Genomic DNA, 26660 nt, shown 5'->3' on the forward strand with positions numbered 1-26660 from the left:
CCCTGATCCTGGCCACCATGTGTCCCCCCGATCCTGGCCACCATGTGTCCCCCCGATCCTGGCCACCATGTATCCCCCCTGATCCTGGCCGCCATGTGTCCCCACTGATCCTGGCCGCCATGTATCCCCCCCCCGATCCTGGCCACCCTGTATCCCCCCGATCCTGGCCACCATGTGTCCCCCCGATCCTGGCCACCATGTGTCCCCCCGATCGTGGTCGTCATGTGTCCCCCTGATCCTGGTCGTCATGTATCCCCCCGATCCTGGTCGTCATGTGTCCCCCCCCGATCCTGGCCACCATGTATCCCCCCTGATCCTGGCCGCCATGTGTCCCCACTGATCCTGGCCGCCATGTATCCCCCCCCCGATCCTGGCCACCCTGTATCCCCCCGATCCTGGCCACCATGTGTCCCCCCGATCCTGGCCACCATGTGTCCCCCCGATCCTGGTCGTCATGTATCCCCCCGATCCTGGTCGTCATGTGTCCCCCCCCGATCCTGGCCACCCGTTTCTGAGCCGAAGCACAGCCAGCTCTCCTTGCAGCCGTGTCAGTTTGCTGCGTTCCCCCTGCAGCCCACGGAGCTCAGGGCTGCCGGTCGCGTGGAGGGGAGCAGTGGGCAGTTGGTGCCCTGGAAGGAGGCTTGAAGGGAGGGGGTTGAATGTGGCCCTCTTCCCGTCCTGACAGCAAGTCGAGGAGACTCTTACACGTGAGAAGTGTCTGAGGGTCACGTTTACACTGTCCCAGGAGTGTTGAGCTCACAGGTGCGCTGAAGCCCAGACTTGCGCAGAGGTAAGGAAGGAGATGAGTTACTTTCACCGCGATCCCTCTGCCTGCCGAGCCATTCGCTGACATTCTTAAACAATTCTTCACGGAGTTGAGTGCCATTCAGATGAAAAGTAAAAGCACTTGGACGATTTACAGATATTTGGCCAAGAAGCGTTTCGGAGTGGGCTCCCCTCGGTGTGAGTGGCCACCTTCCGCAGGCAGGGAGGGGGTTCATGAAACACCCCCCGTGTCTGCACGATGTTTGTGGCCCATCACGCGCCGACCCCGCACGGCTTGAAGGGCCGGGGACAGTGAGGGAAAGGCTGTCTGCGTGTTGTCATCCGTCCCCTGAGTTGGCACGCTGCCCTGCGTCCGGAGTTCACACCTCAGCCCCCAGGGACAGGGGAGCGATGTCTGGCTCCAGGCAGGCACATCCCCCCTCTCCCTGCGCCCCGTCCTCCGTGCCCGCTGAGAGCTGGGCTCAGACGGCTGATGTCACCGCTCAGAGCCCAGTGCAGTGCGTGCTGTGTCCCCGGCGTGTCTTCCTCTCTCCCCAGGCTGTCACCTGGGGATGCCAGTTCTGCTGCTCCTCGGGCTCTAGCCAAGAAACATGAGTGGCGCTTCGCTGCTTAGCTGTGGGGTGAGCACACGCCAGGGCTTCCTCCGCCCCTGGCTGGCTCCCAGGCTCTGCAGGACCCAGGCCGTGGACCGCTGACCGCAGCCCCTGGCTGTGCCTCCCTGAGCACATCCTGCAGCTGCTGGGCCTGGAAATCTCCAAGGTGCTCTTGCGTCTCTTCCCAGCAGCACCGTGCCCACTCGTGTAACAAACCAGCCCCAGGTTTAGTGCTTCACGCAGCCATTCATTGGGGCTGAGAGTTAGCCGGGCGGCTTTTCGGCTCTGGGCCAGGCTCGGCTGCTCTTGGCTGACCGTGCTCGTGTCTCTGTGGTTAGCTAGCTCATCAGCTGGAGCCCAGCTGATGTCTGGGCCTGCAGGGGGATGGGGGTGGGGCTGTCATCTCAGAATGCCGGCCGCGGCTCCAGCGGGCTCTGGGAGCACGAGTCGGAGGTCCAAGGCGTCTTGGGTCCTAGGCCTGGAGCTGCCTTCTCTTATTGAGAGCGAGTCAGGGATCCTGCCCACCTTTGTTCTGATGCCACTGTCTGCAAAGGGCTGTGGCTACAGGGAGAGGGGGCGACGGCGGCCAGTTTTACCAACAGACCCCCCCCCCCCAGCTTCCACGACGTGGGTGTGGTGGTCCTGGTGCTTCTCAGGACAGAGTTTCGATTGTTCCACACCGGGCAGTGCCAGTGCACCTGGTGGGTGGAAGCCAGCGGTGCCGGCTGCAAAGCCCCTGCAGTGCCCAGGCCAGCTCCCCGCACCACAGAGAACTGCCCAGCCCCGAGTGTCATTACTGTCGAGGTTGAAAAGCCCCCAGCCCCCCATTTTACACAGGAAGCTGGGGCTCCTGCAGGCTCCGCCCATGGGGAGGCTGGGTTAGTCCCGCCCCTGTGCTCTTCCCCGTGGGCTGCACCACCTGCGTCTCACACGTGGACGCGTCAGACTCCGTACCCAGCTGCCACTCAGGCTGGAGCTCGTCTGTGGTGACAAGAGCAAGGCTCTGTCCCCAGACTCCCTGCTCCTCCAGTGCGTGTACGGTGTAGGGGGTGGCTGGGAGGGACTGGGCTCCCATGAGCCTTCGGTTGAGAAGGTCCTGCATGCTAGGCCTCCTTTGCTGGTGCAGGTGCACCTCTGTCCTGCTCCTGTTGCTGTAAGAGAATACGGAAGCTGGGGGTTTGTAAGCCAGAGGTCTGTCTGGACTCAGGGCTCGGGAAGCTGGAAGTTCAAGGGCGGGCATGGTGTCGGCGGAGGCCTCTTGCTGCTCCAACTCACGGCTGACAGCAGAGTAGGCCCTTCAGCAGGGACACTTGGAGCAAGGAAGGGGCGGGACTCCCACCAGGGCTACCCCTCGCCACCAAGAAAGTAAGGATCCGTTCCTGAGGGCGCCGCCCAGCACCTGGCCCACTGCACACAGCGAGGAGGTGGGTCTCAGTGCGAGCCAGGCAGGGTCAGACCTGAGCCGGGGGCCGGGGCACCATCGCCCCCTCGTCACCATCTCCTGTGAGAAGCTGCGCTGAGCCCTGTGGTGCAGTTGGCGTATGCCTGTGTCAGGGGCTGCACCTGTCGGGGCTGGGAGGGAGGGGACAGTGCCCAGTTCACCCCCCCCAGATGCTCACAGCAGCGACTGCCACAGGCTCTGTCACCCCTCCTCTGCACACAGCCCAGCCAGCTGGAGGGTTTGTTCCAGTGCACCTGGCAAAGAAGGTTCTCAAACAGCCCCTCTGGAGGCCACCACAAGAGAGCCGCGGAGGCACCGCCCTTGGTAACTGGGACACCCTAGCGGTGCAAGCGTGGGGAGGATTCGCAGCCATGCACCTGGCGGCAGTACAGAAGGCACCGCTCGGTGAGTGGTGAGGCCAAGGGCTGGACCCCACTCACAAGCTGAGCGTTCCCAGGGCCCCCCGGCCCCTCCCCTGGGACACCCTGTGAAGAGGAGGGTGGCTTGAAGTGGCTGTGTGGACCCCTTCCCTGGAGCCTGGCAGGGACCGCCCGTCCCAGATGGCGGGAAGGGAAACACTTAGCGATGATAATTAAGTGAGTCTGCGTTGAAGAGCACTTAGACGGATTAAAATCGATATGCAAAGCCATCTTGGCTGAAGTCTCCAGTGTGTGGTGGGCGGGATTCTGTTGTAAAAGATCCCGGCTGGGCTGCTCTGCCCCCTGGAGACGGGGGGGGGGGGGGGGGGGGCTTCCTGAAACAGCATCCAGAGGCATCAGGGTTCCTGGGAGGTGCCGTGGAGGGAGGGACACAAGCAAAGTCCGTGGGAGGGCGCCCCGGCCACACTGGCACCCCCTGCCCCGGGAGAGAGGTGGCCTGTGGTCAATGCTTGCCATGACGCCGGCACCCGAAAACATCTTTAAAAGGAGAATAGAGGACAAGCAGAACATGGGAGGGAGGCGTGTAGAAAGGGACACGTGGGGCCAGCCTTGTGGCGTAGTGGGTTAAGCCGCTGCCTGCAGAACCAGCGTCCCGCATGGGTGTCAGTTCAAGTCCCGGCTCCTCTACTTACAATCCAGCTCCCTGCTAAAGCACCTGGGAAAGCAGTGGAGATGGCCCAAGTGCTTGTGTCCCTGAACCCACATGGGGGACCTAGAAGAAGCTCCTGGCTCCTGGCTTCAGACTGACCCAGCTCTGACCCTTGGCAGCTGTTTGGGGAGTGAACCAGCAGATGGAAGGTCTCCCTCTCTGTGTGTCTCCCCTAATCTCTGTAACTCTGCCTTTAAAGTTCAAAACAAAACAAAACAAAACAAAAACAACTCCCGATGCTTTAGGCTTTATCATACCATGTATTATCATTCTCAAATAAATCTTTAAACATATATGTATAGCATAGCCTCAGCATTTCGTTGTCCCCCTGGTCCTGCTCACCCAGTGCCCCCCCGCCCCGTGGTGTTGTCTTGCAGCTCTGTAACTGTCAGAGTTTCTCAGTGTCCGCTCAGTGCGGCACCCTAGGCTGTAGCCTGTGCTTGCTACTCTGTGCCCGTGGGTGACCGCTGAGCCTGGGCCCTCGGCAGGCGTTCGCGTGTCCGCCGTGCGCACTGCCGAGGCGGTCAGGTGACGTCTGGGATTCTCCCGGAGGACGGAGTGTGCCTGTGGACCTCCACGCCGGCCCGTGAGCTGGGCTAAGTGGTGTCTGTAGAGTCAGCCCCGCCAGAGCCCGGGTGCTACGCTGCCGTCTGCGAGCCCGCGGGGAAGGAGCGGCGGGGGGCGGGGGGGCCTGCGCCACGTGATGCGGTTTCCGCGTGGCGCCTTCCCGCCGCTGGCACCTGCGCCAGCTCTGCACGTCGGCATTTAAGGACGAGCTGGTTTTGTGAGCTCCTGCAGCCCTGGTATGACTGGTGGGTGGCTCTGTCTGGTCTTGGGTTCCGATATTTAAAGAATAAGTTTTTATTTATTTTCGCTTTTGAAAGACAGAGAGACAGAACTTCCTCCTGCTGCCCACAGCAGCCAAGGCTGGGCTAGGCCAAGGCCCGTAGGCTGGAGGTCAGTCTGGGTCTCCCATGTGGGTGGCAGGAGCCACCATGGCCGCCTCCCAGGGACGCGTTAGCAGGGAGCTGGAGCCACCACGGCCGCCTCCCGGGGTGGGTTAGCAGGGAGCCAGAACCACCACGGCCGCCTCCCGGGGGTGCGTTAGCAGGGAGCCGGGCCCACCGGGTGCGTTAACAGGGAGCCAGGGCCACCACGGCCGCCTCCCGGGGGCGCGTTAGCAGGGAGCCAGGGGCACATTAGCAGGGAGCCAGGGCCACCACGGCCACCTCCCAGGGGTGCATTAACAGGGAGCCGGAGCCACCATGGCCGCCTCCTGGGGGTGCGTTAGCAGGGAGCCAGGGCCACCACGGCCGCCTCCCAGGGGTGCATTAACAGGGAGTCGGAGCCACCACGGCCGCCTCCTGGGGGTGCGTTAGCAGGAAGCCGGAATCAGGAGCGGAGCTGGGACTCAGGTCAGGCACTGCCATGTGGGATGTGGTGTCCAAGCAGCGTCGTCTGCACTGCGAGCCAAGGTAGGACCGTGGCAGGGATTCACACAGTGGGTTCAAGTGGGCTTCAGCCCCTGTGCACAGCTGGCCCGAGCCCTCGGCACACAGGACTATCATTGTCCCTCCTCTCAGGCCAGGACCCACCCCCCTGGCCGACAAACCTGGCCCCATGGAGGACACGGAGGCTTCTCAGTGAACAATTATTCAATGTGAACCACAGAGGAATGTAGGAAATAACACAAAACACACGAGCTGTTTCCCATTTGAGGCAAAACAAGGAACACTTGTTGCCTGGGCGGCTGGGCTGCTTTTAGGGGTGGCAGCGGTGGGCAGCATCCGTGCTGGGGCCAGCTGTGGTCCCGAGTTCAGCCCCAGCTGGGGCCTAGAGCCCAGGGCGTGCTGTGGGCTGCAGTCGGACGACCCAGCAGCAGGGGGACCCCGGCAGGAAGCACTCTGACCTCTGCCTGTCGGCCTGCACGTGGGCAGTGACGTAGTAGTCGTGGGGCCTGTGCACAGCAGTGGCCTGCAGAGATTCCAAACCCAGATTTCCACAGCCAGATCTCCTCTAGGGAGCCGTGCTGGAGGCCGGGGCCTGCAGCCTGTGTCGTTGCCACGCCTACCCAGAGGTTTCGGTGCAGTCTGCCTGTTGAGAGGTCCCGACTGGGGTGTACGTCAGAATCCCCCCAGCGCGCTCAGCAGGTGCACGGCCAGACTGCGGGCTCTGATCGTGCCGGTGCACAGCGTCTGCGCACAGTGTCTCCAGTGCCTCCTGCCAGGCACTGGGCTGGGAGAGAGCACCTGGGGTTGTCTCCGCCCCACCCTCCCACCGCAGGGCCAGGCCCCGGTGCAGTGGAGGCTTACACGGCTGTGCACAGAGCCTCAGGCTGCTGGGCAGAGGTCAGCAGAGAGCGCTGGTGGCTAGTGACCGTGCAGGGTGCTACTGTTCACCTGAGACAGCTGCTAGAGCACAGGCGCCCACCGCTGAGAGCTGGGCCTCCGTGGGAGGCCGCCCTGGGCTGGTCCAGCAGAGAAGGCCGGGGCTGACCCATTGCAGCAGCAAGGAAGAGGAAAGGAGAGGGGGTACAGCAGCACCGGGGCTGTGCCAGCCAGGGGCCATCGGCACAGCTACCCATGATGCAAGGCTGCAGGAGCTGGTGAGCCCTTGGGAGACGCTCAGCCCAAGGCCAGGCCAGGCCGAGGTCCTCTCTCAGGCCTCATCAGCGGCCACCGCTGCCTCCCGCTCCTCTTCCCAGCCCACAGCTCCCCCAGCCCCATTGTCTGTGGAGAGGGAGCTGATGGGGAGGTGCTGTGATGTCCCGGATAAGGGGCGGTCAGCCAGCGAGTCCCAGCCCTGGGAGGGTGTGTGCTCGCAGTGGGGCCTCTCTGGGTGTGGATGACCTGCTCCTGAGGGGCAGCACGCACGAGCAAGGTGGGGTTCCTGGGGTGATGGCGTGTTTTCTGGGAGGGTTCACGTTCTCAGCTCATCTGGAGATCTCGTTACGAGACGCGTTCTGGGTAGGCTGGTCTGGGAGGGCTCTGGGAACCTGCATTGCTCACAGGCGCGGGTGTCGGGGAAGGCCCCCACGGCTCCAGGAATGGGCAGGTGTGGAGGCGGGAGTCCCTTTCTAGCACCCAGAGAGCTGGCCAACTGCCTGAAGTCCCTGGGCCCCTCCCTGCACCGGACTCGCACGGCGCCCGTCGTGCAGGCACCACGCAGAACTGTTCTTAGGCCATGTTGTGAAATTCCTTCTCTCAGGAGAGACCTCGCCGCGGTCGGTCTTCAAGCAGCTTGAAAAGTAAGGGCGACCGGAAGTGGGAGAACTTGACTGGTGAGCCAGAAGTCAACCGAATTCTTAGCTTTTCCTGACCAAGAATTTATAGGCTCTGAAGTGGCTTAAGTGAATAGAAAACGGGGTTTTCAGGTTATTTTTTTTTTAAGATTTACTTATTAATTTATTTTATTTGAAAGGTAGAATTACAGAGAGAGGGAAAGACAGAGAGAGGTCTTCCATCCGCTGGTTCACTCCCCAAGTGGCCACAGCAGCCGGAGCTGTGCTGATCCAAAGCCAGGAGCCAGGAGCTTCTTCTGGGTCTCCCACGCAGGTGCAGGGGCCCAAGGACTTGGGTCGCCTTCTACTGCTTTCCCAGGTGCATTAGCAGGGACCTGGTTTGGAAGTGAAGCAGCCGGGACTTGAACCAGCACCCACACGGGATGGCGGCACTGCAGGTGGAGGTTTAGCTTGCTATGCCACAGCGGCGGCCCCAAAGAAAACAGTTTTTAAAAATCAAAGAGTAAGTCATTTGCCTCTGTTGAACGAAAGGAAAAACTTGCAGAATGAGAGCCGGAGGCCTGAACTACCCCTGGAGCTTAGGTGGGTGCTCCGTTAGGGCTGATGGCTCGGATTCGTGTGTTCAGGGTCTCAATTTCGTCTCTCTGTGGTCTAAAAGGGGACACCTACCAGGATTTCGGGTGGGTGCTTTTGTCTGTGGTCGCCTGGGGAGAACATAAGAGATCTCCAGGGGTGGGTGTTGGGCTGAGCGCTAGGTCACCCCACCCCATGCCCAGGTGCTTGGGTTCAGCTCCCAGCCTTGGCTTCTGCCGTGTGCACCTGGGAGGCAGCAGGCGCTGGCTCGCGTCCTTGGGCTCCAGACCTGGGTTCAGTTCCCAGCTCCCGGCTGTGACGGGGGCTGGGGTGGGTGATAAAGACAGGGAGTAACCAGTAGACGGGAGCTCTCCGTCTGCCTCTCAAAAACAAAAACACAGGAGAGGAAAAACAGAGCTCTAAACAGGGTTGATGATGCAGTGCGCCGAGGAGGCTCACAGCACGAGAACGAGACGGCGGATTCCAGTCACTTCCGGCTTGTACTGGCTTTGGCACATGTAATGTTACGTTATGGAAGCTTTGTGAGCACCCTCTCCCTCCAGGCTAGGAGGGGGCTCGGGAGCAGCCCCCGCTGGCTCCGTTTGGCCGGATAATTGTTCGTGGTGCACAGCTGAGCTGCAGCAGCTGGGGGTGGGAGGGGGCTGCCCCCAGGCCTCAGCTCGGGGGGGGGGGCCTTCGCGGGGCGCTTGTGTGGCGCATCTGTCTCGGAGGCGTGTGCTGACCCTAGCTCCGGCTCGCTTCACTTTCCCGAATTCGGGAAGGGCAAACCCAGAGCAGCGTGGCCTCGGCTTCCAAAGCGGGTTCTGAGAAATCGTCAAGGAAGCGGCGTGCTGGGTGGTGTCGTCTGTGCCGGCTCCTCCTGACCCCCAGTGCGGGGCCCCCACTTCTGTCCCCTCGGACCATTTGCTGCCTTTCCAGCTCTGCCGGGGCAGGCTCTTGGCCTCCTGCAGGTGGACCGTGTGGTGGGAGTGGGGCACCGCGCACCAGGCTTGCGTTTGCATCCATGTCACACGTAGTCTGCGTGCCAGCTTCGTTGAGCTGTAACTCGGATGCCGCGTGTCCGCCCTCGCATGGTGTAGCCACTCGGCGGTGCGGTCGCTGAGCTGTGTCTCTGCCATAGTCAACTTTAGAACACTCCATCACCCCAGAATGGATCCCCGCCCCCAGAGCTGTCGCCTCACCCCAGTGCCCTGCCCGACACCCCCAGCCCGAGGCAACCCCTGACATACTTCCTCTCCTCTCGAGGTGCCTACTCTGGACATTTCTGTCAGTGGACGGTCACCGGGACGTGGACTCAGTCTGCTGACTGGCTTCTTCCTCTCTGCACTGAAGTTTCCAAGGTTCCCCGTGCCGCGGCACGTAGCAGTGCCTCGCTCCTCTCATGGCTCAGTTCTGCTCCGTGGTGTGGCCATGCCACATCGTGCGTCTCCACTCGTCAGTGGGTGGACGTTGACTGGCCTCCACCCTCTGACCCCGTGGGCTGTGCCGCCACGGACGTCACGTGGGCAAACGTTTTCATTTCTCTTGGGTGTGTTTCTAAGAGTGGGTGTGCTGGGTCATGTGAACACTTTACATTTAACTGTGTGAGGGACTTCCTGGGCTGTGTGTCAAAGTGGCTGCACCATTTTACACACGCACATGCACACACATACACACACACACACAGTGTGAGAGGTGCCAGCGGGCCCACCTCCTCATCACACTAAGGATTCGTCGTTCAGCTCGGAGCCGTCATCACGAGGATAAAGTCTCGTGTGGTTCTGATTCACGTTTCTGAAGACTTGTGGTGTTGAGCATCTCTATGCGGTATTGGCCGTGTGTGTGTATGCGTGTGTGTGTGTGCGTGTGTGTGCTTGTGTGCGTGTGTGTGTCATTTCCCGGAAGACTTGTGGTGTTGAGCATCTCTGTGGTATTGGCCATGTGTGTGTATGCATGTGTGTGTGCATGTGTGGGCTTGTGTGCGTGCGCACGTGTGCGTGCATGTATGTGTGGGTGTGTGCTTGTGCATGTGTGTGCAGAGGCATCTGTTCGGATCCTTCGAGTGTCGCTGCATTGGAGCACGACTTCCTTATCCACGTGCGGTTCCTCAGGCTCCCCGTGCCGGCTTCCCACTGGCTGCACGGTGCCCTCTGAAACAGAAGTTGTTACCTTTGATGATGTCCAGTTTACCTGTTTTTTTTTTCTTTTGCTGCTTTGCGATGATTTCTGGTCTCCTTTTGAGTTGTTCTTTAGTTTTGCCTCCTCCCCGTGTACGCCACGGCTGTGCAGGCAGGGCTGTGTCTGTGGCCCCTACCTAGGCCAGGCTCGCTCTGGGGCGGCGTCAGCACGTTCATGATCCAACAAGTGAGTTCACAGGCGTCAAGTTCTTCCTGGGCTCCACAGCTGCCCTTCTGACTGCCGTCGGCCCCGCCCCGGCCTCTGTTCTCCCCCCTCCCCGCCCCAGCCTCCGTTCTCCCCCCTCCCCGCCCCGGCCTCCGTTCTCCCCCCCCCCCCGCCCCGGCCTCTGTTCTCCCCACCCCCGACCTCTGTTCTCCCCCTCCTCCGCCTCTGTCCCCCGCCCCCGCCTCTGCCTCTGTTCTCCCCCGCCCCCGCCTCGGCCTCTGTCCCCCCCCTCCCCACCCTGGCCTCTGTTCTCCCCCTCCTCTGCCTCCGTTCTACCCCCTCCCCGCCCCAGCCTCTGTTCTCCCCCGCCCAGCCTCTGTTCTCCCCACTCCCTGCCTCTGTTCTCCCCCCGCCCCGCCCCGGCCTCTGTCCCCCGCCCCTGCCTCTGCCTCTGTTCTCCCCGCCCCCCGGCCCCGGCCTCTGTTCTCCCCCCACCTCAGCCTCTGTTCTCCCCCAACCTTGGCCTCTGTTCTCCCCCCCACCGCCTCTGTTCTCTCCCTCCTCGGCCTCTGTTCTCCCCCCCACACTCCGGCCTCTGTTCTCCCCCCTCCCCGCCCCAGCCTCTGTTCTCCCCCACCCCGGCCTCTGTTCTCCCCCCCCGGCCTCTGTCCCCCTCCCGCCTCGGCCTCTGTTTCCCCCTCCCCTGCCTCGGCCTCTGTTCTCCCCCCCCCGGCCTCTGTTCTCCCCCACCTCGGCCTCTGTCCCCCTCCCGCCTCGGCCTCTGTTCTCCCCCTCCTCGGCCTCTGGGGCAGCAGAGAGGAGCCCCTGTGGCACAGCAGCTCTGTCACTCACTGCAGAGTCTCACCCGGGCTCTGACTTCTGCCGTCCCCTGCGAGCAGAAGGTGGAGGGCTTCAGGGCTGCACCTGCTGATCCTCCTGTGTCGTCAGAAAGCGGCTCAGAGCCTGCACAGCCAGGGGCCAGGGACACTCCCCAGATGGGGCCTCTGGGCCTCGTGGCCATCCCTCCCCCTCCCGTGGGCCCGTGGCTGTCCCTCCCCCTCCCGTGGGCCTGGTAGCTGTCCCTCCCCCTCCCGTGGGCCCATAGCTGTCCCTCCCCCTCCCGTGGGCCTCGTAGCTGTCACGTCCCCCTGCGTGCGCCCCCGTGCTGAGCCGTGTCCTGCAGTGGCTGCCCTCTTCCTGTTGGCCGTCCGTGCCCCTCGCAGCCCAGGAGTGCCACGCCTGTGGTTTGTCCCCGGTCATTAAAATGCGCTCTCAGCAGAGGTCCCTCCTCACCTGCCCTGCTCCGTGCCTCACGCGCTGTGGGTGTCCCTTAGAGGAGGGGTGTACGCTGGGGACGAATGCAGGGGTGGATGATGGGGAAGTCTCCCCAAGGGCATCTCGGGTGCTCGAAGACCCTGGCTCGCGCTGGATGGATCCTCAGGTTGCCAGCGCTAGGGTGATGAAGAGAAGCCCCCGTCCCCGACTGCGACTGCCCCTGCTGCTCCCTGGTCCCTGCCAGACCCCGAGAGCCTCTCTGGACGGTGTGGCCAGGGCATCGGCAGAGCGGCTCGCCCTGTGCACGCTGTGTTCCCGGAGCCCCCAGCCAGCCCTGGAGCGGACGTCCGTGTGGCTTCCTTCCCGCAGGAGGCTGTGCCGTTCCGGTTGGCATCGCGCACTCTCCCTTGACTCAGGCCCCAGGACCCGTATTTGTATCCATGTCAACCCCATAACCGAGACGCGCAGTCAGGCCTGAGCACGCAGCTGGCAGGGGGAGGAGTCTGGCTGGACGAAGGCTGCCATTGTCACGGCTTTCAGCAGAGAACTCTCCCACAGACGCACGCATGCTCAGAGCACCTGGGCGGTGCGTACCCTAGGGATTGAGATGCCCACGTCCTGGGGCAAACGTCATGGCATCTGTTCAGGCCCGGCTGCTCCACTTCCAAGCCAGCTCGCTGCTGATGCACCTGGGAGAGCAGCAGAGGATGGCCCAAGTCCTTGGGCCCCTGCACCCACGTGGGAGACCCCGGGGAAGCTCCTGGCTCCTGGCTTCGACCTAGCCTAGTCTGTTACAGCCATCTGGAGAGATCTTTCTATCTCTCTCTCTCTCTCTAACTATGCCTTTTAAATAAAATAAATTAAAAAAAAGAAGATGCCGCATGTCACACACCAGAGTCCCTGGGTTCAATGCCCAGCTCCAGCTTCCTGCTAACACGCACCTGGGGCGGGGGGCAGCAGGGATGGCTCAAATAATTGGGTCCCTGCCACCCACACGGGAGACCCAGGTTGAGTCCCTAGCTCCCAGCTTCAGCCTGACCCAGCGCCAGCCATGGGGGGCATTTAGGGAAGAAAACAGCAAATGGGAACTCTGTAGTGTTGTGGCTTTTCTTTCTTCTTCCTCTCTCTCTCTCACCCTCCCTCCCTCCCTCCCCTCCCCACCCAATATTTGTTTTTCCTTTTGAAAAGTGCCACGTCACATTCTGCAGACGCCAGGGGCCGGGTGAGAAGCAGGCTGACTCCTCCCCTCGGCGGAACACGGGCAGGAGCGCTGGCAAGCACGGGCTGTGAGGAGGGCTGTGCCAGCTCAACCCTGGCCCCATCATTTGGCGGCTGGGAAACCCTGGGCAGGTGACACAGCTTCCTCGCATTCCAGTTGCCTCCTTGTCACGTGGAAAGGAGAGAGAATGGAGTTAACACCACTTTGGGCCAGCATCACAGCCCAGCAGGTCAGGCTGTTGCTTGCGACTCCAGCGTCCATATCACCGCGCCTGTTCGAGTCCGCTGCTCCACTTCCCATCCGGCTCCCTGCTCACGCACCTGAGAAGGCAGCAGAGGGTGGCCCGAGCGCTTGGGCCCCTGCACGCAGGTGTGGAGTTCCTGGGTTCTGGCTTCAAGCTGGCCCCAACCTGACTGCCGTGGCCACTTGGGGAGTGAACCAGTGGATGGAAGATCTCTGTCTCTCCATCTTCCCTATCACTCTGCCTAAGTAAATAAATCTTAAAACAATGACACTGCCTGGTGCTCAGTGAGCCTCCGTCCACACCTGTCAGCACCGCCAGCCCCGTGCAGTCGTGCAGGGCCGGCGTTGAGTGGATTTTACAGGAGAGGATGAGGCCGATGGAAAGGTGCCCATGTGACGATGCAAAGCTGGTACCCATGTGAGTCCACTGTCAAGGCTGGGACGCTCGTGCCACAGTCTGTGCACTTTCTGTGTTGCGAGCCATGCGCGTCTCTTCACGGGCGGGAATCCACGGCCCTCTGGGAATGGGAGTGTGTGGTCTATGGAGGCGCGGGCTGACTCATTGTTGGAGGAGGCCAGTAGCGTTTTCTCCTAGAACTAACGTCCGTTTCTGCTGGCTCCTTGGGCCAGGCTGTCAGGAGCTGTCATTCACCTCTGACCCTGGGTAGCTTAGGGAGTCTGGGATCAAGTGCTCCCACACTTACCTGCACTCCTTGTCCGTTAGGTGAACAGACATGGCGGCCTCTCTTGCCCCTCTCAAGGGCCACACTGGGGTGCCTGGAAGAGCGGCATGTTCTCAGAGGAGCCCCGGGTTGCTAGACTCACAGGCAGACACGCAGACACAAGGGGACTTCAGAAGCTTGGTGGAAAATGGAATGAAAACGTAACTTTATCTCGGAGCAAAAAAGTTGAAATTCATGCATAATATGAAGGGTCTTCAGAAAGTTCAAATCAATGCATATTATGAAAGAATGCATGGGTTCTGCAGGAGAGGCGTCTCCAGTGTGACAGACACGTGTGGGAACTAGAAAATGGGCAGACTTCAGCCTCCGCCTGGCACTCGCGTCGGCCTGAGCCGCCCGCTCAGTTGTCCGTGTCTGCAGAGCTGCGTTGGTGGTCATCGGAGGCCCTACTCCAGACTGAAACCAAACGCGCGTGAGATGGGGGGCAGGAGGCTGAGGGCCAGAGAGACTCGCAAACCTCATTATCTGATCCAACCGCCGCGCATTACACACAGGGCTGGGCCTGGCTCTCCTGGCCAGGCTCCCGGGGCTGGGACAGCCGAGGTATGTCTGGAAAAGAGCGGGCCCCTGCCAAGGCAAGCAGCGCGCATGCCAGGCAGACCAGCAACTGAGCTCCGCGCAGTCCCCCCATCCACATCCCCGTGCGCCAAGTCCCGCTCGTGGAATTGGTGCAAACGGAGGAGCTGCCGAGTGCCAGGCAGCGAATCCAAGGTGCTTCCCAGCCTCGTGGCTTAGAAATGTTTCACTGACGATTTCCTGGTCCTTGAGTCCCTCCTCCGGGGAGGAACCCGGGTAGCATTCTAAGGTGTTGGACGTCCCTGCCAGCCGAGGGCCAGCAGGTGCCAGCAGGGCCGGGGACAAGGCCAGCAGCATCAGAGCCCAGAACTTCACAGTCAGAGCTTTGCAAAGGAAACCAACAATTACGAAAATAGGTTTATGTTATGCTGCCTTTTTTTTTTTTTGAAGTTTCATTTATTTATATATTTGAAAGGCAGAGAGAGCGAGTGAGCTTCCATCCACTGGTTCATTCCCAAATTGCCCTCCACATCTCCAGATGGGCCGGGCTGGAACCAGGAGCCTGGAGCTCCGTCGAGGTGTCCCGTGGGGGCAGCAGGTGCTGAAGTCCTCGGGCTGATTGCGCCGGCCTCTCAGGTCCATTAGCAGGAAGCCGAGTTGCAGGCAGAAGCAGGACCAGGATCAGACGGCTGTGATGTGGGACGCAGGCATCCCAAGCAGGGATGAGAGAGCCGTCTGCGCCGCACCTGCTGCTGTTTTGTCCTACATCCAGTGGAGCTTTGTGATTGGCAAAGGTACTTAGACCCCAGGCAACAGCTTGTGTGCTTTGAAACAGCAGTGCCTGGGGCCAGCAGGCTCAGCAGCCTGTGACGTCAGCATCCCAAATGAGCACAGGTTCAGGTCGCAGCCGCCGCACTTCTGCTCCAGCTCCTTGCTAATGGCCTGGGAAGGCAGCAGGAGATGACCCAAGTACGTAGGCCCCTGCCAGCCCTGTGGGAGACCTGGATGTGGCTCCAGGCTCCTGGCCTTGGCCTGGCCCACCCCTGGCCAGGGTGGTCACTTGGGAAGTGAACCAGCAGATGGAAGATCAATCGCTATCTCCCTAACTCTGCCTTTCAAATAAGTAAATAAATTTTTAATTGAAAAGTAAAATAAAATAACAGTGTATTTATTAATTTCTGACGTCCGAGAAGGGATCGAATGCCGGATGGGCGGCTTTAGGTGCCGATTTCCCTGCTGCTTCCCGAGAGGGTGTCCTGTCATCACACTTTTTCTTAGAGAATTCAGCACAGTGCCCAAGGACCATTTCTGTAATGCTCTAGTGTCTTCTCTTCTCTCTGTTGAAGTCTGTCTTCTGAAGCATCCCTTTTCCTTTTGATTTGCATTTATCTTGGGCTGGATTTTCCCCAAGCCGTCAGTTGTGTTTTTGTGGTGTGTTCTGGGATATCTCTTTCCCCTTTGGTGGGGATCAGCTCCGCGTGGCCCGGGAGCGCATGTGCGGGTTAATCCGACCACAGGCTCCGTAGGGATGCCGGTGCATCCCGGATGCCGTGTTCACCTGAATATGTCCTGTGACCAGAGAGTCTGCACCCAGACCCCCACTTCCAGAAACTCAGCACTGTCTCTGGGTCACTGACCCAGGGTCCGACCCCACCCACCAGCTCCACCATTGTAATGACAGTGTTGCTGTGGATTCGTTTCTGGGAGGAAGAGCGTGGTGGGGGCAAGAGGCGCGGAGTCACCACACGGACCCCGGGAGTCAGGTGTAAGTGGGCCAGAGGCAAGCAGCCACAGACTCATTTATTTCAGTTGCTACAGCAGCTTATATAGCCAAGACAGCCAATCCAGTCAAGGGGCGGTCTATGCCCTAACCAATCACACCCTGTTGCCAGGCAGTTTCTGAAGCCATCCAATCACAGCCTGTTGCCAGGCAGACTCCGTTGTCATGTGGTTTCTGAAACTATCCAATCACAGCCTGTTGCTAGGCAGATTCTGTTGCCAGTGGCCATCTTGGCATGGCCTTCTCATTCCACCACACAATGGAATGGTACACATTGCTTCTTCCACATGGCATCTTTCTCCCCAATCACCAAGGCTGCGTAAGGAAAGGAGCTCTAAAGTTGGCATCTTAGGCAGCGTCGACATCCAGGGTAATTTTTATTTATTTTTTTATTTTTTGACAGGCAGAGTAATTTTGACTTCAGCCTAATTGATCTGCCAGGCCAGATTTTATCAGGGCTGCGTGGTGGCCTGAGCGGTTTCCCCAGCATCACCTTCGCTGGGTTTTGGAGTAGACTTGCATGGTGTCGGAATCAGATAGGGGAGGTCTGCACTGCCTGGTGGTCAGGGACGTAGGTGGACAGCGTGGTCACTGGTCCCCACGCTCAGTCTCCTGGGAGCCTTACAATCGTCGGCCCTGCAAAAACGCTAAAGTTAACTTCTCTCTGCTCAAGTCAGCGCAGGCAGTGATGAACACAGACGGAACCGGAGCAGTCTCCTCTGTGTACTCCCTGCTGGGTTCTCAGTGCCCGGCCCCTCCCAAAGCACCGTCCACTGACCCGGCCCCTAAACTTGGGAGACAGCCTCCTGTAGCTCCATCTTCCCAGAACCGATTTTTAATTGAATTTGATATTTTTTAAGTGTAAGCAAGATGTTGTGAAGTGACTGTGGTGTGCTCACCTGGCTGCCAGGAGGGTTGAAGGCTCCACATGACCCTGATTTTCGAGGTCAGACGTGAGCTGAAACCTGGAGGACACAGGCACTGGTGTGGCCTTGGGTTGAGCGGTGCCCTGCAGGGCAGCTGTGGGGACGGCATCGCTGTGGTTAGAGCAGCTTTGTCTCAATAACCCACGAGTGTGCTTCCTTCCTGCAGGGAATTCCCCAGTAAATCGCTTGCACAATCATCCCCGTCTTAGATGCCCTCCCAGGTGAACCCCACCGCTGACGGCACTCTTCACAGGGGAGGCTGGGGGCTCACGGCACTCACCAAAGCCCACACTGTAGCACAGCAGGTTAAGCCGCCACTTGCAACGGTTCAAGTCCCGACTGCTCCACTTCTGATCCAGCTCCCTGCTAATGTGCCTGGGAAGCAATGGAGGATGGCCCAGGTATCTTGGCTTGGGACACCTGAGGGAGTTCTGGGCTCCTGGCTTCAGCCTGGCCCAGTCCTGGATATTGTAGCTATTTGGGGGGTGAGCCAGTGGATGGAAGACCTCTCTTTCTTTCTGTCTCTGTCGCTCTGCTGTCAAGAGAATAAATAAATTATTTTTAAAAAGGCCACACTCTGATTGGCCTCTTCACTCCTTCAAAATCACAGATGTATGGGAGAGAGGGATATAGATGAGGACTTTTGGTCAAGGCAGCTTCAAAGGCCGCAGGAGGGCTCACAGTTACTGCAAGGTGTCCTGTCTGGGACAGCACCCGTGAGTATAGACGGAAGGGACTTAGCTCTCTCCTTCCTGGAGCCGTCTCCAGTTCTGCTAGTCCTCGCCAAGATTCGGCCAGGGTTTTGAAGTTTTGATTTGAGTAGGGTGGAAGAGAGACTTGGGACCATGGAAGAAATGCTGGCTCACATGTTGATTTCTAGCACTTGAGAATCCGCACTCACAAACAACAGCTCTTGAAAAATGAATGCGAAGCGGTTCCAGAGTTAGCGGAGGAAGCCATCGCCAGCCCTTCACACACGCGCGAGAGCTGGAGTCATCTATGGGCAGGAAGCCTTCAGTTGCACGTGGGCCACAGTGCCTCTCGTGGACACAGGCCCATTCGCCAGGAGTTAGAGTCACTGCAGATTAACAGACGGGGCTCTCGGTAGCCTGGGCCGTTCGCAGCCTTTGCTTCTGGAGGGGGGACTGTGGGAGAGAAGCTGGTGGCAGGGAGCTGGCGACAGTGGAGTGTGCGTGCCGGTCTCTGGGCTGGGCTGTGTGGGGCTGGGGGCGGGCGGGGGACAGTGGGAGCTGGCGACAGTGGATCTCTGGGCTGTGTGGGGCGGGGGGACGGTGGGAGCTGGCGACAGTGGATCTCTGGGCTGTGTGGGGCTGGAGGCAGGCGGGGGGACGGTGGGAGCTGGCGACCGTGGATCTCTGGGCTGTGTGGGGCTGGGGGCTGGTGGGGGGACGGTGGGAGCTGGCGACAGTGGATCTCTGGGCTGTGTGGGGCTGGGGGCGGGCGGGGGACAGTGGGAGCTGGCGACAGTGGATCTCTGGGCTGTGTGGGGCTGGGGGCGGGCGGGGGACAGTGGGAGCTGGCGACAGTGGATCTCTGGGCTGTGTGGGGCGGGGGGACGGTGGGAGCTGGCGACAGTGGATCTCTGGGCTGTGTGGGGCTGGAGGCAGGCGGGGGGACGGTGGGAGCTGGCGACCGTGGATCTCTGGGCTGTGTGGGGCTGGGGGCTGGTGGGGGGACGGTGGGAGCTGGCGACAGTGGATCTCTGGGCTGTGTGGGGCTGGGGGCGGGCGGGGGACAGTGGGAGCTGGCGACAGTGGATCTCTGGGCTGTGTGGGGCTGGGGGCAGGCGGGGGGACAGTGGGAGCTGGCGACAGTGGATCCTGAGTGCCGGTCTCTGGGCTGTGTGGGGCTGGGGGCTGGCAGGGGGACAGTGGGAGCTGGTGACCGTGGATCTCTGGGCTGTGTGGGGCTGGGGGCGGGCGGGGGACAGTGGGAGCTGGTGACAGTGGATTGTGCATGCCGGTCTCTGGGCTGTGTGGGGCTGGGGGCGGGCGGGGGGACGGTGGGAGCTGGCGACAGTGGATCTCTGGGCTGTGTGGGGCTGGGGGCGGGCGGGGGACAGTGGGAGCTGGCGACAGTGGATCTCTGGGCTGTGTGGGGCTGGGGGCTGGTGGGGGGACGGTGGGAGCTAGCGACAGTGGATCTCTGGGCTGTGTGGGGCTTGGGGCGGGCGGGGGACAGTGGGAGCTGGTGACAGTGGATCTCTGGGCTGTGTGGGGCTGGGGGCTGGCAGGGGGACAGTGGGAGCTGGTGACAGTGGATCTCTGGGCTGTGTGGGGCTGGGGGCGGGCGGGGGGAAGGTGGGAGCTGGCGACAGTGGATTGTGCATGCCAGTCTCTGGGCTGTGTGGGGCTGGGGGCTGGCGGGGGGACGGTGGGAGCTGGCGACAGTGGATCTCTGGGCTGTGTGGGGCTGGGGCTGGCGGGGGGATGGTGGGAGCTGACGAGAGTGGATCTCTGGGCTGTGTGGGGCTGGGGCTGGCGGGGGGACGGTGGGAGCTGACGAGAGTGGATCTCTGGGCTGTGTGGGGCTGGGGGCTGGGGGCTGGTGGGGGGACGGTGGGAGCTGGCGACCGTGGATCTCTGGGCTGTGTGGGGCTGGGGGCAGGCGGGAGGACAGTGGGAGCTGGCGACAGTGGATCTCTGGGCTGTGTGGGGCTGGGGGCTGGCGGGGGGACGGTGGGAGCTGGCGACAGTGGATCTCTGGGCTGTGTGGGGCTGGGGGCGGGCGGGGGGACGGTGGGAGCTGGCGACAGTGGATCTCTGGGCTGTGTGGGGCTGGGGGCTGGCAGGGGGATAGTGGGAGCTGGTGACAGTGGATCTCTGGGCTGTGTAGGGCTAGGGGCAGGCGGGGGGACGGTGGGAGCTGGCGACAGTGGATCTCTGGGCTGTGTGGGGCTAGGGGCAGGCGGGGGGACGGTGGGAGCTGGCGACAGTGGATCTCTGGGCTGTGTGGGGCTGGGGCTGGCGGGGGGATGGTGGGAGCTGACGAGAGTGGATCTCTGGGCTGTGTGGGGCTGGGGCTGGTGGGGGGACGGTGGGAGCTGGCGACAGTGGATCTCTGGGCTGTGTGGGGCTGGGGCTGGCGGGGGGATGGTGGGAGCTGACGAGAGTGGATCTCTGGGCTGTGTGGGGCTGGGGCTGGCGGGGGGATGGTGGGAGCTGGCGACAGTGGATCTCTGGGCTGTGTGGGGCTGGGGGCGGGCGGGGGGACGGTGGGAGCTGGCGACCGTGGATCTCTGGGCTGTGTGGGGCTGGGGGCGGGCGGGGGGATAGTGGGAGCTGGCGACAGTGGATCTCTGGGCTGTGTGGGGCTGGGGGCGGGCGGGGGGATAGTGGGAGCTGGCGACCGTGGATCTCTGGGCTGTGTGGGGCTAGGGGCAGGCGGGGGGACGGTGGGAGCTGGCGACAGTGGATCTCTGGGCTGTGTGGGGCTGGGGGCTGGTAGGGGGACGGTGGGAGCTGGCGACAGTGGATCTCTGGGCTGTGTGGGGCTAGGGGCAGGCGGGGGGACGGTGGGAGCTGGCGACAGTGGATCTCTGGGCTGTGTGGGGCTGGGGGCGGGCGGGGGGATAGTGGGAGCTGGCGACCGTGGATCTCTGGGCTGTGTGGGGCTGGGGGCTGTGCTCCAGTTCCCAGAGCAGCTCTCGCGTCGCTGCCCCCTGCGGCGCGAATGTCTGTTCTCTGCTGGGAGCCCCCCTGCTCTGAGCCCTGAGGTCCTCAGGATGGGCACTGGCAGCTCGGCCGCCCTGTGTCCTCCCCGCTGGACCTGGGCTGGGCTGACTCAGCTCCCCTCGGTCACTCAGAGTCCATTCTGACTCCTGGGCGGTAGCCGGGGGACCTGTGTGAACCGGCACCCGGGAGTGTTTGGGGCAGGGGGCTTGAAGAACGGCCTGGAGGAAGGGCTGACGGGTGTCCCTGACACCTTAAGTGAGAGCTTGGGCAGAGTGTGGGGGTGACACAGCCAAGGGGCGTTTGTATAACGGCAGTGGGTGTGTCATTGCGGCAAGGGTGGGACCAGACAGAGAAGTAGGGGCCAGCGTGGTGCCGGGGGGGGGGGGGGTGTTGTGGGTCAGTGTCACCGGGCAGCCTGCGGCAGCCCCAGGAAAGGAGCGCTCACAGCGGTGGCCCCCACACACCTGCTGCCCCCTGGACGCTCCACCCAGGCCCCTCGGTCTCTGTCTACGCAGACAGGACTCCGTCTACAGTGTGGCCTGGGATCTGCATTCTCACGGTGTGCCCAAGGTGGTGCTACTGTAGGTGACCTGGGTGCCCGCCGGGGGGACGCTGGCTCAGGGCACAGGCAGCACCGGCCCCGGAATCTCTGCGAGTGGGGCTGAGCAGGCACTGGGGTCCTGTTCCACTGGTGCAGCGCCTGTGGGTCCTCCGTTGTGTTTTGGGGTGTGCGGGTTTTGTTTCATTGCCTTCTAGGGAACGTTCTGTTGATGTTCCTTTAACAGAGCACCTAAGAGCCGGGCCCGGTGAAATTCACAGCATGGTCACAGCCGGCCAAATCCGAAAGAGAGCACTCCCAGCACCCGGGGACTCCCGCCTCCCGCCTCCCCGGCTGCTGTCCTGGCCTCTAACCCTGTAAATTACTTACCTTAGTGCCTCTGTTTCTGCTTCTGTGTTTGATCAAGCCCACAGTGCGCTAGAATAGCAGCCTGTATGTATGTATGTATATATATATATATATATATATATATATATATATACACACACACACACACACACACACACATATATAGCAAGTCCTGATGCAGGCCACAGTTCATTCACTGTGTGAAGCACCGGCGTGCCGGGCTGCCATCTTGGAAATCAGAGGGAGTGCAGGAGTGGCGTTTCAGACTGGAATCCAGTGTTTTGTTGTTGGCTGGAATTTCAGGACTCCGGAGGCGACGAGGAGGCAGGTTTCCGAGCCCACCGAGTCTGGATGCCAGTTCTTTCTAGCTTTGTCCCCGTCAACTCAATGACCCTGGGGACGTCCAGGAGCTCAGTGCACTTGAGGGTCGTGGCTTCAGAGGGTGTGCCCAGCATGGGCTCTGCTCCCTCTCCCTCCCCAAGAGCTGCCAGCAGCCTGGGACTCTCCGCTTGGCCGTCTTGGTTTGGCCTCTGCGACTCGGGCCCTGGGGGTGGTGAAGCCCCTCCTGACTCCCCCGTGTGCAAAGCCTGCCCTCCCTGTGCACCCACGTGGGAAGCCTTGCAGGTGGACAGCTCAGCCTCGGCTGCGTCAGGCTAGAGACAGGAGCCCCCTCCTAGGGTCGTGTCCTTGGGGGTCACCTCTCTCAGCAAGGTGGTGCAAGGCAGGATTAGGACGTGGAATGAGGAGGAGGCCAGAGAGGCGGCTTGGTCGTCTCTTCTTCTGAATGCTTGATGCCGTTAAGCTTTGCCAGGTCCAGCTGGGTTCGCCAGGACGGGCCCAGGGCTTGGACTCAAAGCATTAGTTGAGAACGGGGAGTGGCCGTCACTGTGCACCTGTCTTCCGACGGTGGGCGCCCAGGTCAGAGGGCCGCACAGCCCGCCCCAGGCCGGCCGAGTGTACCAGGAAGCCCCTCTCCGCCGCGCCGGGCTCGCCGAGGCCGCCCCGCAGTGTCTTCCGGGCGGCAGCCCATCTGCCCGTGCCTTTTCTCTTCCAGGAGGAAATGGGTGTTTCCTGCGAGCTGCTGGAATCGGACTTCCTCAAATGCAGCGTGGGATTTCCTTTCATGAGGTCCAAGTCCAAGGTAAGAGGCAGAGTCGGGCTCTTCCGGCCCACCAGCCAGGGGCCCTGCAGCTGTCCCCCGGGGCTCCCACACACACACCCCTGCCTGCCGCCGTGGAAGCCCTGCCACTCCCCTGTTCCCAGAGCCGCTGCCGCAACGCTGACCCACACGTTGCACCCCAGTGCGGAAGGCACACCCTGGCCTCTGTGCCTGGCAGGCAGCCCTGACTGGCCTTCCGACAGGGTTTTCCAGAACTTTCTATGCCCCCAAGATAACACAGGAGAAGACGTGGTCTGGGCTGGCGCCCACAGTCCTGTCTCCCCTGGGCACTCACAGTTCTTGAAGAAGCCTCTCAATATTCTGTAACAATGTGCTGGTTTATTTCTTAAAGATTTATTTATTTGAAAGGCAGAGTTACAGAGACGGAGGGAGAAGTCTTCCATCTGCTGGCTCCCTCCCCAGATGTCCACAATGGCCGGGGCTGTGCCAGGCCAAAGCCAGGAGCCAGGAGCTTCCTCTGGGTCTCCCATGTGGGTGCAGGGGCCCAAGCACTTGGGTCATCCTCCACTGCTTTCCCAGGTGCATTAGCAGGGAGCTGGATAGGAAGTGGAGCACCCGGGACTCAAACCAACACCCCTATGGGATGCCAGCACTGTAGACTGTGGCTTGACCCGCTTTAGCACAGCACTGCTCCCTCTCATTTATTTTTTAAAAATAAAAGAAATGATATTGACAAGGAGACAGGTGTTCTGATCGTAAGCAGCAAGGCAGTGCAGCCCATGCAGGGCTGCGGGGAACGTTCGAGGACACAGGGGCGCTGGAGGCTGTGGTTCGGGGAGCAGCACCGGAGCCTGCCTTTGGAGCAGGTCTGCCTTCCGCAGTGCACGCTGCCTTCCCCGCTGTGATCCGATGGGAACTTCACGTTGCTTGGTCTCTGCCTCCCCTCCCCCCACCACTGCCCCAAAAGGAAGGTGGGGTCTCCCCGCTCCGCCTCTCTGGCCTGGGCCATAGAATCGGCTGGTGTTCCCGCTGCTGCCTGGAGCTGTTCTGTGAATGAGTGGTGGGGACGCCAGGCCCGCTGAGCACCTGCTCAGAACTGCAGTGCTGTGGACACCTTCATCCCTCTGCTCTGTCGCTCGCTCCGGTCACCTTCACCCCAGGAGGAGGGAAGCCTCAAGAAGTGGCTCCCCAGGCCAGCGCTGCGGCGTAGCGGGTAAAACAGCCTCCAGCAATGCTGGCATCCCATCCGGACGCCGGTTCGAGTCCCGTGCGCTCCACATCTGTCCAACTCTCTGCTAATGCTCCCTGGGAAAGCAGTGGGAGATGACCCAAGTGCTTGGGCCCCGGCACCCATGTGAGAGACCTGGAAGAAGCTCCTGGCTGCTGGCTTCAGGCTAGCCCAGCCCTGGCTCTTGTGGCCCTCTGGGGAGTGAACCAGCAGATGGAGACCTTTCTCTCTCCCTGTCTTTCTGACTTGCAAATAAATAAATCTTAAAGAAAAAAAATAGAAGAAGCAGTAGCTCCCCTTACAAAATGGATTGCACGTAGCAGACCGAAGGTTTGCGCAGTGGCAGTGTCGGAGCCAGTGAGTTTTACCCGAGGTGTGACTGTTGCTACTTGAGAGCGGGTGGGGGGGGTGGGGGGGGTGGAGGAAGGAGGCGGGCTCTGAGCGCGGTGAGATTGCTATAGCAGCGAGCGCGGCCCGCACATCCACTCCAGCTGAAATCCCGAGTAACAGAGAACGGACGTAGATGAAAACCGCAAGGGTGGCCACTGTGGGGTGAATTCAGGATTTGGAGTCACAGCTCAGCCCCAGCTGCATCCTGCCCCCTCTGGTGCACTGTCCCAGGCTGCCCAGGTCTGCCAGCTTTCGAGACGTTCCGACTTCCGGGAGATGACGGAGCCCGGGGTCTCCACGTTCCAGACCACCTGTCAGACGACACGAGCGGCTCACTTCGGATGCCCATGTGCTGTCACGGCCAGCACGGCCAGTTTTTGAGTGTTTTTTTTTTTTTTAAGGTTTATTTATTTGAAAGGCAGAGTGACCGGGAGGGAGGGAGACAGAGACAGAGGGAGAGAGGGATTGATCTTCCATCTGCTGGTTCACTTTCCAAACCGCTGGGGCCTGGGCCAGGTAGAAGCCAGGAAATTGGAACTCAACCCGATCTCCCACATGGGTGCAGGGGCCCGCACACGAGCAGCCGGGACGCCAGCCAGCACTGCGGTGTGGGCCCCAGCGTCGCAGGCAGCAGCGCCCGTCTGCTCATCCGCCTTGGGGCCCTCTGCCCTCCCAGGCCTCTGTCTGGGATTTCGGCTTCTCGATCAAGTGTTTTACCTCTCATCTCCCTCTGATCTTTGGTGAGGTTGGTTCTGATTCCCTGCCAGTCCCGACTCTTCACCGGGACAAAGCCCCAGGCTCGGCCTTCCTGCCATCCAGCCCCGCCTCCTGTGTCGTTCCAAGCCCCCTCTGCATCCGCCGCCATGGCCCACTGCAGCGCGTCCTGGAAGGGGGGTCCGTGCCGCGGCAGCTGCCAGCCCAGTGCCCGGCGCTTCCAGGTTGCGGTCAGCTCAGGGGGACCCAGAGTTGCAGAACCCAGACGGTTTCCTAGAATCCATCGTAGTGGAACCACACGTAGGTAGTAGATGCATCACAGGCCTCTCAGAGCTTGGTGGAATTCAGGAGCCGTCTTATCTAAGCTCCTCTTTCCACTGAATGCTAATAAGTTGAGTGTCTTGGTCAAGACCACACAGTCTGTGGTAGAGCCCACACGTAACCCCTTCCCCGGGTCCTTCCCACACCCGCACCTGCCTGGCTTGTAATGATGGGAACCGTTTGCCCACAGGCGTGGGTCGGGGCGGTGCACCAAGATGACAGAACTGAACCCAGCTTTGGGGACTGGCATTTGGCCTTGCGGTTAGGATGCCCCTGCCGCATGCCTGGGGTGCCCCCTCCCAGCTCTGCCTCCTGCCCTCGGCTAACGCAGACCCTGGGGGTAGTTAGGTCCGTGCCCCCCAGACAGGAGACCTGGATGGAGCTCTGGGCTTCAGCCTCGCCCAGCCCCAGCTCTCGCAGGCACTGGGTCTGAGCCGGTGGACGGGGGCTCGTGTGTGCGCTCGCTCACTCTCTGCGTGCCTGTCTCTGCCTCAGAAAAATGGGCAAAAAATTGTAAAAACAAAAGGGTTCCTTCCTTTTCATTATGCTCATTTAAAAAAATATATTTATTTATTTACTTAAAAGGCAGAGTTTACAGAGAGAGGAGACAGAGGGAAAGGTCTTCCGTCTGCTGGTTCACACCCCAGATGGCTGCAATGACCAGAGCTGGACCAAGCTGAAGCCAGGGGCCAGGAGCTTCTTCCTGGTCTCCCACATGTGCGCAGGGGCCCAAGCACTTGGGCCATCCCCCACTGCTTTTCCAGGTACAGTAGCAGGGAGCTGGATCAGAAGTGGAGCAGCCGGGACTTGACCCTTTGACTACAAGGGATGCCAGTGTCATAGGCAGCGGCTTTCTACGCTGCGCCACAGCACTGTCCCTCCCGTTATGCTCATCTTATGACTGCCTCCTATTTGAGGCAAGTGGCCTCGGAATCCCCGTCTCAGATGCTGGTAATAATGATACAAATTGTGCTGTCAAATAATCCTTAGGGGCAGCTGGTGGTGTGAGCAGCGGGTTAGGCCACCCCTTGTTGACGCCTGTATCCCATCTTGTGGGCGCAGGTGTGAGTCCCGGCCGCCCCACTTCCCATCCGGCTCCCTGCTAATGTGCCTGGAAAGGCAACGGAAGTCGGCCCAAGTGTGTGGGCCCCTGCGCCCACGTGGGAGACCTGGATGGAGTCGCTGCCTCCTGGCGTCAGCCCGGCCATTGTGGTCATGCGGGCAGCAAACCAGCGGATGGAAGATCCCTTTCTCCGTGTCTCTCTGCCTCTCAGATAAATAAAATACACCTTTAAAAAGATAATCCTTGAGAGAACGGGGCAGGAAAAATAGCAGGCAGATGTCACAGATGGTCTGATATGCGGTGTGGCAAAAGCCAGGTGTCTTCAGAGCAGGGAGACTGGGGAAGGCCTCTTCAGGGCCACTTCCCGCAGAGACGTCTGTGAGGAGAGGCAGCCGCCCTGCCCCGCGAGCCTCGGGCTCCCCGCTGCCCTTCGACCCCGGGGCCCGGCAGAAAC

At 61.1% G+C, this 26660-nt stretch overlaps 1 protein-coding gene across 3 annotated transcripts in view; it reads left to right on the top strand.

Moving 5' to 3' along the window:
* The window catches only part of ITGA9 (integrin subunit alpha 9), a 302474-nt gene that overhangs the window by 221568 nt on the left and 54246 nt on the right, over positions 1-26660 (top strand). For 2 of the 3 annotated variants that reach the window (XM_070073006.2, XM_089331343.1), the window contains one exon: positions 22425-22511. In XM_070073006.2, the coding sequence (XP_069929107.2) occupies positions 22425-22511 (87 nt within the window). Of the gene's footprint in view, positions 1-3042; positions 3192-22424; positions 22512-26660 lie in introns of those variants that run through there. The other variant, XM_089331344.1, reaches the window with a different exon arrangement.

Source organism: Oryctolagus cuniculus, chromosome 4 (assembly GCF_051225735.1).
Source record: "Oryctolagus cuniculus isolate XC-2025 breed Fujian yellow rabbit chromosome 4, ASM5122573v1, whole genome shotgun sequence".
NCBI lineage: Eukaryota > Metazoa > Chordata > Mammalia > Lagomorpha > Leporidae > Oryctolagus > Oryctolagus cuniculus.